General features: G+C 39.8%; 1 protein-coding gene across 2 annotated transcripts in view; it reads right to left on the bottom strand.

The window, feature by feature from the left end:
* LOC145999335 (uncharacterized) overlaps positions 1-20,858 on the bottom strand; it is a 54,343-nt gene that overhangs the window by 6,025 nt on the left and 27,460 nt on the right. For both annotated transcript variants that reach the window (XM_083136277.1, XM_083136282.1), the window contains exons 16-17: positions 10,247-10,365; positions 5,735-5,889 (exon numbers count right to left, since the gene is read on the bottom strand). In XM_083136277.1, the coding sequence (XP_082992403.1) occupies positions 5,735-5,889; positions 10,247-10,365 (274 nt within the window). The remainder of the gene's footprint in view (positions 1-5,734; positions 5,890-10,246; positions 10,366-20,858) is intronic.

Here is a 20,858-nt window from a genome sequence, read left to right as displayed (position 1 = left end):
TCTTGAACTTGGAATGTAAAGTGTTTGTACATAGACTTGTAACATTTAGTACGACACGCGCCTGCTGATGAAAAGCGTGGTGCGCTATAAATATGTAATAAGTTACGTACTGTTTTTTCATCTTTTTTCAGCATTCTAACTTGTATTTCAATATGTTTCATTTATATTAACCTCAGATATGATATCAATGAATGTAGACCCAAAAACATTTACGTTTATATTATAAAAATCCTTGCTCATAATGAATGATACTAAATGACGTAAAAAATGCGTCACGCGCCCGCTGGTGACACGATTATGAACGCGCCCGCTGGAAGGTTAAAACGTAAAGGAGAAACAGCTTTTCCGAATTTGTGAGCACAGACATTTTTCGATGCAACAAACTTTCTTCAAGATGTACCGTAGGTAGTTTTTGAGATAACTTCTACCGTTAGTGATGTGTCAAGTGTTTTTGCCTCAGATATAATGTGCAACAACACTGAATCTATGATAATTGAAATGTATGGTTACAGTACGCTTTTCATATTCTAGGAAAAAACCCTTTCCCAGCTTCCATATCCATTCAACGATAAAGCAAGATCTGCTGGTGTCGATAAGAAATGCACCAATGGGCTCCGTGAAGAAGCACAAGAAAAAGCTTCGGACCCATACCCCAATTTTACCTTGTTTTACATACATAGATGGGCCAAAGTAATTCGAATCAGTTAGTTGTGCCTTCGCCATTGATTCTAAAATTCCAGTTACTCGCTACATCCTGCCTGTTCCATCTATATGGCAGAATTGAACGTCACCATAAAGGCTCTGGATTTTGCTGATGTCCACTCATGTGAAGAAATTTCTTGTCTGCTCTGATTTGATCAGCGTGCTTAAGAATCTGGAATCGCCTAATTCCAGGCTGATTCCAGGTAGTGCAGACCATCCTTCGACGGCTCGTGTCCTTGTTTGCCACTGCTGATGTCCCTGGCCACTTGGGTATAAAGGAGAATGAAGCATCCGATACTGCTGCTAAGTCTTCTGATGGAGACGCAACGTCCTTGTCCACCTTCTGCCCGCTAGGGACCTGCAGAATGTGGTTTCACTGTTCTCTTCTGGACACTTGGAAGGAAGAGTGAGATGCGGTAACGGGAAACAAGGGTGTTTCATACAGCCCCTCCCGTTGTTCTAACTCGGCTTGGTATTGGATACAGCCGTCTCACACACGGACATTTTCTGCAAGGGTTGGATCATCCTGTCATTTTTTTAATTGTTGGGCATAGTCTTCTTAAATGTGCCACCTTTGCTTTCCTCAGGCAGACTTTTAATCTTCCCAACTGTTAATCATCCGTGTTGAGAGATTACGAAAGTGATTTTAGATAATGTTTTTACGTTTTTCCCCAGGGGCTATTTACATCCCTTTATTTAAACTTTTGAAGAAGAATTTTATATCAAGGACTATTTCCCCGCATATATTGAAGGGTGCGAAATGACATGTACCCTACAATTTTAATTAATTCATTCATTCCATGTATGCAACCATTTTTAACTTTCAAGATATTCTGTCAATTGAATCAAGAGGGTACATAATGACGTGATTAAGTGGTATAGCCTATCGCATATTGAAGGAAATTCAGCTTCTTCATCCGGCAATCTTTGAATATCTTTCTTGCCCTAGGAAAATTTCAACTGAAAGTAATCTTGTATCGGATTATATCTAAAAAAACATTGGAGGTTTATTTTTTTTTTAAAAAAAATATTGTCGAATAATGGGACTTGCATGCATTCGGTATGCAGTATAAGACAGTGCTTACCACTATTTTTTCTTCACATTTGATAAGAATTTGCATGTTGTGAAGTGCTTCCCTGTGCTTCGTGCCACGCCATGAAGGCGCATAGGGGGTGTGGAATTATGGCACTACACTTTCTTGATCACGGCCGAAGGTGGGGTTGATGTGATTATCACCACGCCCCTGGCTGCCTTTATTCCCCCAGAGTTTCATCCAGATAACCACTTTATATGACGCTGGGTTGGAACTAGGGGTGGCCAGATCCGGATCCTAGCGGATCCGAAATCCGGATCCGGTTGGTTCCGGATCCTTAGGATCCGGATCCTAAAATTTTTCGGATCCGGATCTGCGGATCCGGAATTTTCAGATCCGGATCCGGATCCAGAACTTTCGGATCCGGATCCGGATCCGCGGTTCCGGAATTTTCAGATTCGGATCCGGATCCGGATCCAGAACTTTCGGATCCGGATTCAGAACTTTCGGATCCGGATCCAGAATTTTCGGATCCGGATCCAAAACTTTCGGATCCGGTACTTTCAGATCCGGATCAGGTACTTTCGGATCCGGTACTTTCAGATCCGGATCAGGTACTTTCGGATCCGGATCCGGTACTTTTGGATCCGGATCCGGAATTTTCGGATCCGGATCCGTTTTGCCATCCCACATGCGCTTCTTTGGAAAGTAAGAATGTGCTTATAACATATTGTTACCTGCTAATATACATATATATATAATATACATACACATATATATATATAGTGTGTGTGCTCGCGTGCGCGATTTGTAATTAATTAATACACTTACTTACTAGGGAGGTCTAAGTCTCCCCCTCCGATTTCCATGAAACTTGGCAGGAGCCCCCCCCCCCCCTCCCTCAAATGTCAAGATGAGGAGAAATTGAAGTGGGGATCTGTCCCCGAAACCACGTAAATATGGCATAGGAAGAAACAGGGGGCATAAGGCCTCTCTATACACCTGTCAAATTTCATGGGAATCGGAGGGGGACACAGGGGTCAGATGATTCCCACGGCAATTTGTCCTAATCTTGACATTTGAGGCGGGTTTTGCCCCCTAAAACAGTATTTTAGCCCAAACAAAAAAACACGTATTTCTTCCTTTGGGCCCCTCTATACACCTGCGAAGTTTCATGAAAATCGGAGGGGAACACAGGGGTCAGATCCTTACTTCAATTTGTCCTCATCTTGACATTTGAGGGGATTTTGCCCCCTGAAACAGTTTTTAGCTCAAACAAAAAAACACGTAATTCTTCCTTCGGGCCCCTCTATACACCTGCCACGTTTCATGGAAATCGGAGGGGAACTCAGGGGTCAGATCCCCACTTCAATTTGTCCTCATCTTGACATTTGAGAGGAGGTTGCCCCCTAGAACAATTTTTTTTCCGAAACAAAAAAACACGTATTTCTTCATTTGGGCCCGTTTATACACACACCTGCCAAGTTTCATGGAAATCTGAGGAGGACACAGGGGTCAGATCCCCACTTCAATTTGTCCTCATCTTGACAATTAAGTGGGTTTCGCCCTGTAAAACCGTTTTTTAGCTGAAACAAAAAAAAAACATGTATTTCTTCCTTTGGACCCCACTATACACCTGCCAAGTTTCATGGAAATCGGAGGGGGACACACAAATCAAATGCCAACTTAAATTTGTCCTCATATTGACATTTGAGGGGGGGTTGCCCCCTAAAATCATTTTTTTGCCGAACAAAAAAAAACACGTATTTCTTCATTTGGGCCCGTTTATACACACACCTACCAAGTATCATGGAAATCGGAGGGGGACACAGGGGTCCGATCCTCACTTCAATTTGTCCTCATCTTGACATTTGAGGGGGTTTTGCCCCCTAAAACCGTTTTTTAGCTGAAACAAAAAAAAACGCTTATTTCTTCCATTGGGCCCCACTATACACCTGCCAAGTTTTATGGAAATGGGAGGGACACAGGGGTCAGATCCTCACTTCGATTTGTCCTCATCTTGACATTTGAGGGGGTTTTGCCCCCTAAAACAGTTTTTTATCTGAAACAAAAAAACACGTATTTCTTCCATTGGGCCCCACTATACACCTGCCAAGTTTCATGGAAATCGGAAAGACACAGGGGTCAGATCATCACTTCAATTTGTCCTCATCTTGACATTTGAGGGGGTTTTGCCCCCTAAAACCGTTTTTTAGCTGAAACAAAAAAACACGTAATTCTTCCTTTGGGCCCCACTATACTGCCAAGTTTCATGGAAATCGGAGGGGGACCTTTAGATAACCTCCCTTGTTAGTCTTACACTTTGTAATTATTTAACACTGCATATATTATAATGTTTTATTTTAATTTGTAAAACTGTAACTGTAGAACAATTGTATAATTTTTGTATAACATTTCTATCTTGTTATATGTGTTAAAGGTTTCATCCTGGAATGGAATGTCTCACATTTATGTGTGTTTTCATTTCCAATACATTCGAATGAATACATATTCGTTTCAATGGTATTTACAAAATCACTTCGGACATTTGTGCACGAGTGTGTTAGCCGATGCGTAGCAAAGTATTTTAGGAACAACACTTGAAAAAAATTCTTGTAGGACTAAGGTGTGGTAATATTATAATGGGATTGAGATACGAAACTCTCGGATCCGGATCCAGATCCGAAACTTTCAGACCCGGATCCGGATCCGCGGATCCGGAACTCTCGGATCCGGATCCAGATCCGGAACTTTCGGATTCGGATCCGCGGATCCGGAACTCTCGGATCCGGATCCAGATCCGAAACTTTCAGATCCGGATCCGGATCCGGAATTTTCGGATCCGGATCCGTTTGGCCATCCCTAGTTGGAACCAGAGCCGCTTGAAAAAAACACGTTTTTTCCTCGCCGAGATCGAATCCGGGTCTCTCGCATAGTAGTCAGATGACATAACGACTTAGATACAGCGTACGTATATCACAATGAATGCTTGGAACACTGCGACGACTACACCGTTCATTCCAACAAGAGATTCGGCAGTACTCCCTTAAGTCCAGAATTAGAGCAACTTGGCATTGGACCATCTAATTCAACTTTTGTTGAAGTACGATTCGTGCAATACCACCATACAAAACATGTTTAAGTTTCGAAATTTTGTCCTCCGTTTTCAAGTATACTCTTCCACATAGAGCGTGCATGCCTTCAGAACATATACCGATGAATGCGCTGGAAAACAGCTCAACACTGGATCCTTTAAATTATGGTTACATAGAAAAAGTTGGTACGTACAACCCTATTGTAACAACCGAACATTAAAACCTCTTAACTTTTGGTACATCCTGTTTCTATCAGAAGTGCCTATGAGTAACAGTGCGTCTTTGCAGAGTTGGAAACATCAGTTTCTACACATTTGTCAAGTATAAAATAAACAATTTATGTTTAAATGTTTGATGGAAATGAAAAATAAAACATAATATGAAACATTGCAATATTTTCAGTTTTAATGTCCTCCCTTCCAAATGTAAAAGCCACATAGCATTTATTTTTATTTTTAGCATATTCTATGCTTTTTCTGAGCTCAGTGGGCTTGAAAACATATAAAATGACAATCTACTCTCCCATGATACTAAAAAAAATTGAAACAAAAAAAAATCGAGAATCCAAGATGGCGGAAATTTCTGGAAAATGACCACGAGTCAGATCATGTGACCAATTTATTTAAAATAACTACATATAATAGAGTTCAAATATACAAACAACATTTCTTGCTCTCAAAATTCCAACAGAACTTTCCTAGCTTCTAGACTACTATGAGTTATAGTGAAAAGTTTTGACGATTTTTCATTAGTAATTGGCATGACTAAATCGGCCTCAAACTTATATTAAGCACTGATGAATGTAATGTACATATTTACACGATTTACAAAATTAATAAGCTGTTATATTACATTTAGATTTCATTAATATCAAATGAGAAAAGTTAATACTAATATTCTTACCTCCAAGCTTAATTACTTCTTCGGTGCACACATAATCCATTGTTGACTTTATAATATTGTCAGTTATTTCCTTAATGGTAGGGTCTCTTGGTTTGGTACAAAACTCCACTACCTTTGCGTACTCCGAAACGCAGCCAAATATTAATTCTCTCTTGCTGTGAATATAGACATGGTAAAATCAATGGAAATGTTTGGTACGTACAGTCAGTCATTTGCAATAAAAATGGATAAACCTAGATCCTGAAATACATCTTCAATAGCAGGTTTTGATATCTCGGTAGACTTAGGGAGCATTACAGGAAGCATGCTTTTAGGATCTAGGTGTCCCATTTTTATTGCAGGTGTTTGCCTACACACAACACTATGTATAAACAGTAAACACCTCATCCTGTCCATATCTACACTTGTCACCTCGGTCTCCATCTCTAAGTTCTCTGTAATCAGAGAGCCTCCCCAATTGCACATAACACCGTCTCCTTGTAATCAAGAGGTCCAGAGTTCAGTACTTGGTGGAGGACATAGTTGATTGGATCATACTTTAGTTCCAATCCCAATTAGCCTTTCCGTGAATAAAGTGATCTTAAAAAAAAAAAAGCTTCTCTAATCGTGTTTCATGTTTCTCCTTACCCTCTCTTCCTCTTTCTGGCTGGATTCTAGTTTCTTTGCTTGTCTGTATAGAGGCAGAAATGGGGTGTGGGAAGGCAAGAATATTTTCTAGGAGACAGTAACATAGGGTAAGGACGGGGCAAACGGACACTGGGGCAAACGGACAGTCCCTAAGGAAAATTAGAATAATTTGGCGTTGAAGTTTGCAACAGTGCATCGGTTGGCGTTGTGATATGAAGCAGAACATTGGAGAGAAGGTGTGTCGAACATCCGTTGAAATCTTGAAGAAGAACGCCAATCCAGCAATAAAACCTGACCAGGTAAGGATAATTGTACTAGCAAAAACCTAAACAGTAAGAATCTCTCTGCGGAACATAAGGATTGCGTGGATTATGATGGTCCCGCCAAAGTTGCGCTTTGTAGTGTGGATACGGCATTGCTTCCTCGACATACACAGCCTGTGACAACATGCTGCTGCCATGTGGTGGGCTTTTTCGAAAATGTAAAGCCCAACAGGCTTGTGTTGGGGCAAACGGACATGCATAAAGTGCATATCATTTAAATACTATAAGGTATTATGTAATTCAGCAACTAATCTACATTTGACTCAAAATCGAAAGGGCACGTGTGTATGTAATGCATGTATTATCCTTCAGATGTATGCTTTTCAAAAATAATGTGTCCTTGTTACAGGATGGTGCGACATCGTGAACGAACCACAGACCGCTGTTCCTGGACGGATGAGAATATGCAGAGGGCTGTTAAAGCAGTACAAGATGGCATGCCTCTAGCTACAGCCGAAAGAACATTGTCTGTTCCTCGGAACACTTTACGGAGACGGGTGGGTAGCAACGTGCAAATTCCGAAATTTGGCCAGCACACTACGCTTTCAAATGCGGTGGAGGTACAACTGGTGGAGCACCTTCTGAAACTTGATTCTATAGGATATGGTTACCCCCACACCCCCTATATGCCTTTATGGCATGGTGCTAAGCACAGGGGAGCAGTTTACCTTTTTTTACCTTTTAGGATATGGTTTGACCTCTAAGGAACTCCGCAGTTTGGTATATCGGTATGCATTTACAAATGGTGTGCCACATCCCTTTAATGATCTACAAATGGCAGGGAAGAACTGGATACAAGGATTTTTAGCTCGTCACAAGGAACTCAGCTTGCGTGTTGCAGAGGCTCTGTCATATGCACGCGCTAAATGACTATCTAAATCAAATGTTAACATAGTTTACAATAATTTATCAAAGTTGCTAGACGAACACAATATGTGGGACAAACCTGCCATCGTACAACTGTGACGAGACAGGCTTGCAACGGATCTACAAACCAAAACGAGTCATATCAATGCGGGGTAAAAGAGAAGTCGTGAGCCAAACGAATTGTGAAAAGGGAGAAACAGTAAGCGTTATGGCATGTGTATCTGCAACTGGCCAGTATGTGCCTCCTTTTGTTATCATGAAGGGTTAAAGATATAATGAGAACTATGAAATTGACATGTCTCCTGAGACGAAAATAGTTCTTTCGGATAGTGGCTACATGCAATGGGAATAGTTTGCTCATTTTATGGACCATTTCAGTAGTGTCAAACCCCCTGGTCCTGTTGTGCTCATTCTTGATGGACACGGATCGCATTGTTCAGATCCACCAACTCTGGAGAAGGCATTAGCCAATAACGTGTACCTTCTGTGTTTACATCCACACAGCACACAGAAACTTCAGCCGCTCGACGTTTCGTTCTTTGAGCCACTTAAAACATTTTACAACGACGGCTGTAGAGTTTACGTGCAAGAAATCCGGGGGATGGTATCAATAAAGTGGCCTTTGGTGGCATTTTTGCAGAGGCTTGGAATCGTGCGGCCACAGTGGGGAATGAAGTAAATGGGTTTCGTGCGTGTGGGATACATCCATTTAATCCACAACGCCTGCCTGAGCACGCATTTATTCCTGGAACTGCTTTGTCCATGAAGTGAATGGTCAAGATCAGCGATCACCAGAACCTTTAGCGACAGACGATAATGCCTCTTCCCAAGGAAGTTTTCAAGAACTCAACCGCTTGCCATCAACTTCTGGGACCTCGAACAATAATCGAAAAACGGGGGAATTGCACTTATTAACGGATCCTTCTTTCATCGCTCGCCTCAAAGAGAAAAACCTGACTGCAGCAAATCAAACAACAAGAAAGGAAAAGCATGTTAAACGCACCGCAAAAGATGTGTGCCGTGTATGCAACGGTGTGTACAAGCAGGGTCAACACTGGGTGCATTGCTTAGTGTGTTCTGTCTGGTTCCACGTAAAGTGCGTTGCGAATGGAAATGACCAATACTTTGTGTGTTCTTCTTGTGAGAATGATGACAGTTCATAAATGAGCTAGTGTCCATTTGCCCCTCTCACATGTCCGTTTGCCCCGCGATGGTGGGGCAAACGGACACTGCTACACACACTGATTCATTTAACAATTTGGAAGCCAACGTTCATTATTTTGAATTATACATTGTACTATTTGTTAACTCAATGTTCACACTTTCTGTATCGACCATAATTGTAATTTTTCAATAAACAGTTTGATAGTTATTTTGCAATATATCCTTAGGGTGTCCGTTTTCCCCGTCCTTACCCTATAGTATACTCCTAAATATCACACACAGGCTTAAAGAGCATTTATTTATCCAGTTTTTATTGTTTGATGGGGTTGAAGGATCGACAGGGGGAGAAGGTGTCCATGACGTACCTGTACCAGTAACTAAGTTACTTTCTAATATGAGTAACTGTACCTCAGTTAATATTTTAATGAAATGACTGGATTTCAGTTACTTTTAAAAAGTATTTTCCAGAACCCGGACCAGGCAAAGAACCGCCCCCCCCCCCCATTCACAGCGCAAAACGGCTATTTTGACAAAATCCTGCTTCCCTGTTGACTGCTTCATGGAGGAGGAGATTTATATGTTGCCGCTTCTTGCCCAAATAGGGGTGCCGCGGTAGGTCTAATTGGCTGTTTGACCGCAAGTCTCTTCTTAGGTAAGCGCAGCAACAGAGGGTCACTGCCGTAAAGTTACGGTGGCCTCACTATAGTCCGTTAAACTACCAATCACAACTGAAGAGCGCTCTGGTGGTCAACTGAAGACAGGAACAAGAAGCAGCGCAGTTGCTGTTCAACTGTTTACTTTAGGCAGCTTTCTTTTTTCAGATATGGCAACCATATATAATTAAGGAGGAATTTCATTTATATAATTGAAGTGTTAAATATAATTGATTTATGGTCCACATGTCTAAATTTGCTACTGTTTTTACATTGATATTTTATTTTTCAGTAGCATACGAATATGCACACTGTGTTGTGTACAACAGTGCACGAAATTAACATGTATTGTTGTTATATGATGATTGTTTTTAAATTGCGATGTGTAACTACTGCATCATGACTTTCGAAGTAAATTTGACAAAAAATATTTGAAAGTAAATGTAATATAAATGTGATAAGCTTAATGTGAACATTACATTTTTCGTATTTTGAATATTGTTGTGAAGTTTATGATGTTCATTTGGCTATTTCGTACTGGGGAATAGTTTTTCACAACTATACGGAGAAGGGATTCATTAGAAGATGCAACCCCATTCTCAATATGGGTAATGCAACTGTGTACTACTAGTGACTCCGTAAAGTGCTATATAAAGTGAAGTTATTGTTGCATTCTTTGCTGAATAAAACATTATTTTATGTTCTCTCCCATAGTTATTAGCACTAAAACTTTCAAAGTGATATATCGCATTTGCGCAGTCTCCATTTTTAATGCTGCGATTTTAAGGACCGTGTGCACCCCTATTGCTGCATTCCCAAACTGATGGCGTAAAAACCCTCTCGTATTCTCTCTCTCTCTCTCTCTCTTTTCTACAAACCTGCAAGCTGCTTTAATTCCATCTCTCATAGTTTCTAATTTGGGTCCTGTACCATCGATTCCTCTTTCAATAATTGATTGCACACTTCCGGCGCACCGTTCGATTCCTTTGACAAGTTTCTGAAAAAATATACAGTTGAACCTGAGTTAAACATATGCCAAAGTGAAGGAAAAGTAATACGTATAACTGAGAATTACTTACAAATCAGAATTAGTAGATACGTCGTCATTATTACAATACTGTAATTGTATCTATTTTGAGCAACAAGATATACGTAATGCAGGTTATTTCTCTCACAAAGTAGTAAATTAACGAATCTAAAATTTGATTCTGAAATACATTACATTTTCCAGTTTATCAGTGAACGCTTGACACTGTAATACTACAGTAGACACTATGGTTTTATAGTTTTACTACCAAATTTTAAGAAATTGTCTAAAATAGCATTTCTTTTACTAATGACTGTGCAAAGTGTGGTGTACGTGACGCCTAAATCTGCAACATTTTAGTTTTAGTTTTATGTGGATTAACATCACTTAACGTATATTTCCTTCTTTCTGGTCAAGCGTGTAACTTTTTCTCCTGCTGTTCTCCATGGCCGAACAAGTAGCAACTGAAAACTGTCGCTTCTGTGACACTCTTTTGGCTTGGTTACGTATAAATCAAAAGTCTTTCATGAAAATTAATATAACATATAACACCGAATTACGTATAAATGCATTACGTTTTTAAATTACATTGGACCTACATTAATTTACGTATAAAACAGAATTGCGCAGAACTGAGTTACGTATAAAGCAGTCTCAACATTAATTCGTTGAGTTAATTTGATACCGACAACATTAAATTATCACACTATAATAATTTATAGGAAAATATAGCATAATTTTGTGATTAGAACATATTATAATTTATTAGAACGGAAATTGAAGGAAATTATCAACAAATGATTTCGCATTCAATAAAAATACAAAAAAAACAACAACACAATAGAGGATGTACAGATAAGATTCATTTCATTCCTGATTTCAAATTCCGACTTTAGAGATTTTAGCATGATTTTACAATAGGGGCATTCCAAGCAAAGTGGTGCTACTCATGTAAATAACAAAATGAATTAATCTGAAAATAAATAGTGTTTTTAATTTCACTAAGGTTTAAATGTTTGTGAATGCATATAATTTGCATATTTCACGAACACAAATTATTAGCATCTGTAGACAGATGTAGTATCACAGACAAATAGTGTTGCTCACGGGACGGGACATGTCCCGTCTCGTCTCGTGTCTCGTCTCGAAAACGAGACGAGACACGAGACGGGACAAGCCTTTTGAAATTCGAGACGGGACGAGACGGAATGCCTTTCTCGTCTCGTTTTCGAGACGAGACACGAGACGGGACGGGACGGCTTTTGAAAAGTCTCGTCTCGTCTCGAATGTCTCGAAAAAATAAAAGCAAAATATTTAATCAGTTGCAAATACTTGTTTGCTTGGAATAAAGTATTTCAATTAGAAACGTTGATAAACGTGCATTAAGTCAAAAGAGAGGAATGAATGAATACTTAAACTTATTTTCAATACTCTTTCGAAACATAGCATTACTCCCCATTCTTGTTTTTCAATTTATTCCAGGTTAATAACTTTATGTAACGATAGTACTCCAGATACTAATACAATTCTGAATAACATCAAGTAAAAGGGCAGGTAGAGAAGGTGGAAGGAGGGGCCAAAAGATCGTGGAATGTCTGCGTCCGAGGTTTATCTTGTAAAAATAGTCTCAGCTCTATAGGTTGGAAAGATAAACGGACCGACGGATAGGTATTATTATTATTATTATTTAATTTTTACATCAAAGGGTGTACAGAAGTGAATGTTATTAGGAAGTAGGAAAAACATTGTGGGAAACATGGCAGTACAAACTGATAAGGAGTTGTTGGGAAAGTTATTAAGGAGTCCAAGATATAAGCAAGACTAAGAGAAGGAGATAATTAGGGACAAATAATCTTGCATTATTCCACTCCGAACAGCTGAGAGCTAAAGAGGAGGGGAAAATACGGGAAATATGGAAAGAAGTAATTTGGTGATTTTAGTGTTTACAGGGAACCACGACAAGATTTTACCACATGATTATTTGCACGGGTTGCGAAATTATTAGAATGTTATGGAAATTTCGGATGTCTTTGTTGAGAAAATTCTTGTTGTTTCCCTCAGGCATTCTGCAGGTGGTTGGATTCGATTTTTTTACGTCCGTTTGAAGATTATTTCCAATGCTTTTTTTATTTATTTATGTATTTCTTATTTAAGGAGAATACTATTCCTGGGATTGTAATAACGAAATACTGAGGCTGATATAGAATAGATTTCAAATGAAGGAAGTGCACTAAGTTCTGTATAATCGTCGTAGAAGGTAACTTTGTTCTATGGGGACTCCCCGATGGTACAGTAGTAGCGTCGTCACCTTGTAAGCAAGGGGTGCCCGGTTCGATACCCAGTGAAGGAACATAGTGATTTGAATCCCACTTTAAAGTGTGGGTCCAGTCCCGATTAGCCTTTCTGTGAATTAGATGAAGGAATGTTGTAGCTGTTCTTTTTATTCTGTGAATTTAGACTTCAAGTTTATGAGCAAAATACATATAGTATCTACTGTCTACATTTTCAATCGTTACTAAACAAATTTCACAAAGTAGTTTTATCAAACTTCAGAGGGAAGCTGACACCAATGTCAGGGTGGCGGGAGCCTGTTTACGGCCAGGGTGTATTCCGAGACTATTTTTCGCCGTTCCCCACTGACAGAGGTTTCGCTTTGAACAATGGACGCCGTTGCTTCAGGGGGCAAACACCAAACATAGGGGCGAGGTTGACCTGCAGTAGCGGGTAAGTGCCATAAATCGAGGCCTATGAATGAAGGTTGATGCAAGGCAGGGGCAATAAAAATTCTGCAATTTGGTTTGCTTGCTGACAGGAAGTTTTGCAGGAAAAGCTGAAAAGGAAAACGGCAGACTTTGAATGAAAGAGGGACAGTGAACACAAGTTATTTGTATTATTCGCCGACACACAAGCTTCCAATTCGAAGGTGAGGCTATCAGCAGCGAAGTTATTAGAGGGTTGGGAGCAGTGACGACGCCAGAGGAGGCAGGGGGACGCCCCATGTCGGACACTTCGCCCCCCGGGCCCTCCAACTGAAGTTAATTAAATATCGGATAATAAGAGAGTTCATTTATAAGAGTATGACGATTTTCACCTTTTCAAAGTGGTGTATTCTGCATGATATCACTTTTCTGCTTATACAGTAGAGCGTCGATTATCCGAACGTCGGTCAACCGAACGACCGCTTAACCGAACTGTGTACTCGGCTCACTTTCAGATATCTGTAATGAAAAAAGTACGTGACTTAGCTGCTCGTAAGCGTGTCGGCTTGCTTAGACAGACCAAAATAAAGGATTTTTTTAAACGTTAATTTTGTGTACTGTGTGTATTGTTCATGCAAAATGCGTATGTAATATGTACATATTTTTGTTTAATAAACTGTACCACATACTATATATTCCTACTAAAGTTGCCTTTGTACGTTACTTTGTAATACATACTTAAAGAGATGCCTGTTTTTATGAATAAATTTACTGTACAGTACTTCTTTTTGGCAAATAAACATGCACAGTTCGATTATCCGAACAAACCAGTTTTCCGAACACCCATGTCCCCCAATTACTTCGGATAATCGACGCTCTACTGTAATACCAACTTGATTAACAAATATTAATTTGTTTCGTCCAAGATTCGAGCGCCGACCTGGGCATAGGTGATTTCTCATTCATTTATGTCCTGTAATAGCCGAGATTAACCTAAGTTTTAACCAGTCTTAAGAACTGGGAAAAAGTGTTGAATGTGGATGGTTTTAAAACATCACGAATATTTTCAGGACCACAAGACATCATCTGTAGTACGGGCAAATTATGCTAATCGTGGTCGTTAGTGACAACGCTAATTATTAAAAGACATTGAAAGTTGATTCAAGATTTGGTTGGTTGGTTGATTTGACGTTTGAAGTCCACTTTATGCACAGTAAGGCTAATCGGGACTGGACTTATAGTTTAAAGTGCCTCCACTAGGTATCGAACCCAGAACCAAAGGTGATCGAAGAAAACCCGACACTACATGTCAGTTGTTGTGGATTCATCGCCGTTTCTTACTCTTCAGGGACTTCAGTTTCGAGATGATGAGTCTGAGGAAACCTTAACAAAGGGGATTTCTTCGATACTCTTGAAGCTAATGAGGGGATATTATTTCGAAATGTATTGAACGTGAACCTTAAAATGCAAATTACACTTAAAATTCGATTCAAAACATATCGCGGGCAGGTAAAAGAACGATTATTAGGATTTGCCACTCTTCAATCATTGGATGCAGGTTCGCTCTTTCTCGTACATATCAAAATCGAAGAACAACTTCCCACGAACTCCATAGATGCCTGTAATTGTGTAGCACAGACATACGTTGGAGTGGTAGAGTAAGAGTAAGTAATGCCAGGGTCAGAATATTTCTTGAATTATGAGATAACTGTAACCTTTGTCTGATTTTTTTATCCTGTGATAACATTTCCCTGAAAGGCGAAACACAAATTTTGCCCATAACTCTTCAGCTTTACGAAGATTGTTGTCCTTAAAATCTTTGGAAAGGCTTGCTCGAAACAGGATGCTGGATGCAAACTGCCTCATTTGGCTGTTCTTGCCATTGAGAAGAAATGTCAAGTCCTGGACGTACCAAAGGTGGGCAATGTGTTCTCCAAAGCACATAGAGCAGAATTCTCCTACAGGAGAAGTGCCTCACATTGTTTCTAATACTTAAGAAGATTCATTTCTTCCAACGTCACGTTTATTTTGCAAGAAAATTAAACTCTTAGAAGCATTATTTTCATCATTTATATTATTATCTTATAAATTAAATATTTATATCAGTAGTTTCATCTCAAGAAAGACGATGAATTATAAAATTATGAATGTCTTTCAATACTGAAATAGGCCACTAGAGACAACGCAACTTACCAATAAAAAAGAATTAATGTCTTTATTAAAATGAATCATGTGGAGATAAACTCGTAATCAAGAAGTAAATTTAGGCAGTAAACGTCCACTCTAAATAAAAGACACACACAAAACACCATACATGAATATAATAATAATTATAATATTAATAATTATTATTATAATTATTATTATATAAGTATATATATGTGTAGTGTTTTCGGGCGTTTTAATGTGACTACCCCCTTACAATATTTTGTTGCCAGCCTTCCCCCCCCCCCCCTTCAGTCAAATTTCCCTGGCGCCGTCACTGGTTGGAAGTAAATTTATTAGGACGAGGAAAGTAACATTAGCTGTTGATAGTGTTGCACCAAAGGACGTGATACGTGCTACTGTTTGTATAAATGATAGGAAATTTAAGCAAAAAATTATAATTGTTGAGACTTGAGAGTTGTTTCCTTCATTTGATCTTAGGAAGAGGTATTCTGAGACAGAGTGGGATTATTTTACACATACATGGGAAAGGGTGGTTGTTTAAAGATAGAGACGTATTTTGCACATTTTTTAAAAGTTCAGATAAAACGAGAATTTAGCCTTACTGTTATGAAAAGATATAACGCAGTACAGGGAAATAATAACTTCACATTTTTCGCACCTGGTGGGATGCAACACAAGAGTATTCCAGGAAGTCTATGAACGAGGATGAAGGAGGATATGTGAAATTTGACTTACCTGCGGGTGAATTAGTTTATTCTAATATTCTTAAGGTTGATATATATATATATATATATATATATATATATATATATATATATATATATATATATATATTAAGTCCACGCGAGCCGACCTACAGTTTAAAGTGCGATCCGATCCACTTTGTGCCTCCATTGAGTATCTACGCGAGGACCCTTCATTACAAGACCTCGACATTATTACTACGCCATCGGGGAGGCACCCAATTTACACAAATATGTTGATTCCAATAACACGTTATATGCATAATCTGATAATGATGCACTTTGGGTGCATCTAAACATATTTTTTTCAACTATAGCATGTCTAAAAGAATCATTGAAGTTGGGATTTTTATAACTTCAGGAGGCACGGCTCTGTAAACGTGAGATATAAACTTAATGCAGGTTTGCCTTCCATACGTGGTGGTTTTGTCACGTTTCTTCGCTTCGTAAAACATACACTTTTGCAGGAAAGGCTTCTTGCATCCTCCTGGGGCCTTGCTCTAGCTAAACAAAAAATATATTTGTTTATCATAATCGAGGGTTACATATTCCTGCCGAACTTACTAGAAAACAAGGATTCTATTGGGATCATACTGCTTTGAATGACAGTATCAATGAAGTTTTATGTACGCTAATACTAATAATGAGAATAAAATATTAATCAGGAACTTTATTTTTCGTCAACTGGATGTAACATCTTTTTTTGTTATTCAGCAAATATTCAATTGATCACCTTTTTTGACATTAATTTTCTTGCCAGGACAGCTGTTTTTATGCAGATTTTGACTATCTTAACTACACGTAAGCTAGATATTAGCTAATATTCGTGCTGTTATATTACTATTCTTCTACCATCTTTGTAACATGTCATGCAATAACAATAATAGAATTGATTAATTTACATATTCGAGTGAATAGACCTATGAATTATATTAATGCATTAATTTAAACATTTACTTAATTGTTGTCGTTAATGTTATTATTATCATTTTTTTCTGAAACACTTGGCTCAGACAACCTCCCCCGACATATATTTCTAGATGCGTGCCTGCCGAAGGATAAATTAGATCAAGCGGTGGTGGTACCGGACTTAAGAGGCTAAAGGGAAAACAAAGAAGTATGTGCGTCATAAGCTGGGCATAAGAAACAGCACAATATCACAAAGAAACACTTTTTGAAACTTATGTCATATAAGATGTTTAACAATATTAAGAACAATAAATGCTTTCTATTTGTAATATACTAAATATTGCAATTTTAAATAGTCTTTTGTGTTCGTACTACACATTTAAAAACTTTTTGGTTGCTCCCTAGCGCCAAGCTTAGAATTTAAAGAAAAAATGTACATTTTCATAGTGCACGGAAGTTCGACATTCAGAAAGAAAGAAGGTCTATTGGAAAACATTTCAAGACTTCCAAAAGGTATAGCAGTAATGAAAAAGAGCACTCACTTATACTGTGTTTGTTACAACCTGTCCGGCTTCCCGCGGTAGCTGATCGCTGGCTTTTCTAGCATAAACCAAGCGGTGTTGCTGCTGAAGACCGCCTGAACTCCGTGCTGGGGAAAGCCAAAGCCAGGCAGCAAATTAAAATACGCAACGTGGCAACAACGTCTACGTAAGCTCCTCTCTTCTGGCTTCCATTCGCTCCTCGCTGCCCAGCAGACGACTTTTTTCTCGTTTCTCATTGGCACCAAAACTGTCGAGCGATCGCTAGCGCGGGAAACGGGACAGGTTCTAACAAACTTGGTATAAATGTACGATGGATAGACAGTTGTATGAAGCGAGAAAAACCACAAAGTAGATTTCATAAGATACCTAGCAATCAGTAACCAACAAACTGCATTTTTAATATTAATGTCCTCATGATTAACGAACCTTATTTATTCTCACTACGCAATGGGTAAAATATTTGGAGCTTTATCCCACTTTCCGGAAAAATATTTCGTGTTTCTGCTACTTTTGACTTTTGTTGGCATGATATCCCGGATCACTTTTACGAGACGAGACGGGACAAAACGAGACGGGACGGGACGAGACGAGACAGAACCCTTCGAGACGGGACACGAGACGGGACAAACGAATATTTTCGAGACACGACACGAGACGAGACAGCATTTTCACGAGACGGGACGGGACAGACCAAAATCTCGTCTCGTCTCGTCTCGTGGGCAACACTACAGACAAATGAAGCCAAATTTTCGTTAATGGCTATGTCATCGTACTCAAGCTTTTCCATTTGTTAGCAGACACCACACAGTACCTACTTCATAACTCTATGAAATCAGATCATTATTTCTTCCACTTTTGGCTAATCGTGACGATGAGGATGAGTGATGATATAAAGGATTACTAATGATATCATGAAACTGATGTTCACTCACAAAGAACAGCCATTCCCAGGCCAGGACTAAAACCCGAAAACCCTGGGGTCATCGAGCGCTGTGCTAACCACTCCACTGTCACGGTATCTAGTGACATGTGAAACGCAGTTCGATGTAAATTATTTTTGTTTAATGATTCACTTATGTTCAAATATAAAAGTGTGAGGTATTTTATTTTGTGGATAAACTTGTATCCGAGCCAGACGTCGGGAGTTGGAGCCGGGTCTTTCCTGAGTGACAGCCGCCGCTTAGAACATGACATATTTGCACCAACGCGAAGATAAGGAAAGATTATTTTCGTCGCTACCAGGCTTGAGTCGCAGCGGGCGGGCTAACCCATGTTCACGGATGACCAGAGATATCAGCTGGACCCCAAGCCTGCAAGTGTCGAAGACGCCTCGGTGACCGAGTTTCAAGACAATGGACACAGGTCATTCGCATCTCCTCCAAAAGCGAAGCCAAGCTACCTGAGCGTGGGTTTCAACGGACGAATTTGATTATCTTATAAATATACGGTGCTACCATCCGAGACACAGTTTTTACCCGGATTTCATAGAGAGAGCATCTCCGTGCTACACTCTCGCGTGATCATTGCTTTGTGTCCGTGAACTTTGTTTCCTTACGTACTGTGAGCGACTTGCAGATAGAGAGTTACCAGTGTGCGCCTTATTTTGGTGAAGATTACGCGGTGATTTGTTTTCGCCAAGCGTGGACTACATAAGGATGGAGGGCTAAAGAAGATAGAGAAGGGGGCCGTCGCTTCCCCGGCACCCGCAACGATGCAGAAGCCAGCCAGACGACGCCAAAGCCAAACACTGCCCAAAGCCCGAAGGACGTTTTCAGAACGACGCCGATCGAAGCCCGTCACCAGAGAGAGAGATTGAAGGACGACTCCAGAACGACGCCGATCGAAGCCAGAGGGAGAGATTGAAGGACGACTCCAGAACGACGCTTCCAGAACGACGCCGAATCGAAGCCCGTCACCAGAGAGATTCCGAACCGGCGCGTGACCACGTACACCCGACGCTAGTGACAAGAGGAACTCCCGAAGTTCTGAGGAGGTGCAAGTACACCATATCGTCGCAATTATTCTTCGTCGCGATCTACCTCGGAGGACAACTTCGCCACAAACGAACCGTGTGCAAGCCCCGCGTCCAGGAGAGATGAATGACCACGCCATGTAGCAGAGTCTGGTACAGTATACTTCAGAGGGTCTCATGTCCATGTAAACGTGCGTCGTTAGTATCAACACCGTACAGTTAACGCCGAAGCCTCACTTATTTGCAAAGTTACTCAGGAAACCCCGAACCTAATTTCCGTCTCTGACAATTTTTGGTATTGTTGTAAAAAAGGGTTATTTCATGTTCAGATGTTCTAATTTAATTGTCTGCATTCAGCGTTAGAAGCTCCATTTCATTTCTTTAATATTTAGTATAAATTGTCAAAGTGTGCTCCATTTCCTGTGTAACCGACCGCCCCGTCGCGCCATTTAATTTGTCAATAGTTGACTGATGAGTCTTTTTTAATTGTGGAAAGCGTAGTTGTTTTTATTGCAAGGTCGTGTGCGTGAAATAGTACTATTTGTTGCATAGTGGTTTTTAAGGTAATTTTTGCTCGCGCCGACGATTGATTAGTGTATTCCGGCAGCTGGAGCCAATTAAGTTTTTGCATCACTATGTAATTGAGTAGTTGTTCTCATTGGACGAGAGAGGCTTGTGTGTAATACCCCCGTCCGAGAAACTTGTATAATGTCGTGCTTACGACTCGATGCATACGTTCATTCGAACGAAAGATTTAACCACGCCGACCCAATTGTCTTAGTTAACCGCTTTCCGAGGGCTGGCACTTAAGTTAATTTAAAAGAGCACAGGAGCTGGCAGACAAATGCCCTAAATTCACATAAAGGTTTAAAAATTAAAAGGAATGATATGTTAATGAGATCCATGATTTGTATCCATACTTCACATGTAAAAATACCTCATGTGTGTGAAAGAGAGATAGAGTGAATGTTGTGAGAGTGAGGAGGCTTTGTAAACAGTTGTTGATTGCAATATTTTCTTTGTTGTTACAATATATATTCACTTTTTTACCGTTCGTCAGTGTTGTTATTTGACGTTTTCAGGTACCAGATATTATGCTATTAGTGTTTTATGATTGTTCGAATCTACATATCAAAGGTAAACAAAACAGTGTAACTTTTCAAGGTATTAATCTCCGCCTCGCAATAGTATGACAATAAACGACCGTCTCAGTACCGAACTTGATAACTGGACCGTGAGTCACGACCGGTTTCCCGTACACATAACGACGTTTGGCCCCGTGCCGGGGTATGATTGACACGTCATTTCGGGGACCGTGAGTGCACTCGTTACACCACAACGGAGTAATATTATCAGCAATATTTATCAAAGTCTCGAACAGGATACAGTCGATCTTCTTGTCTTCTTACCTGGATTTTAACAAGTCTGT

Source organism: Lepisma saccharinum, chromosome 1, assembly GCF_977018435.1.
Source record: "Lepisma saccharinum chromosome 1, izLepSacc3.1, whole genome shotgun sequence".
Taxonomy (NCBI): Eukaryota; Metazoa; Arthropoda; class Insecta; order Zygentoma; family Lepismatidae; genus Lepisma; species Lepisma saccharinum.
The sequence above is the reverse complement of the archived record's forward strand: the minus strand, read 5'-3'. Positions and strand labels throughout refer to the sequence as shown.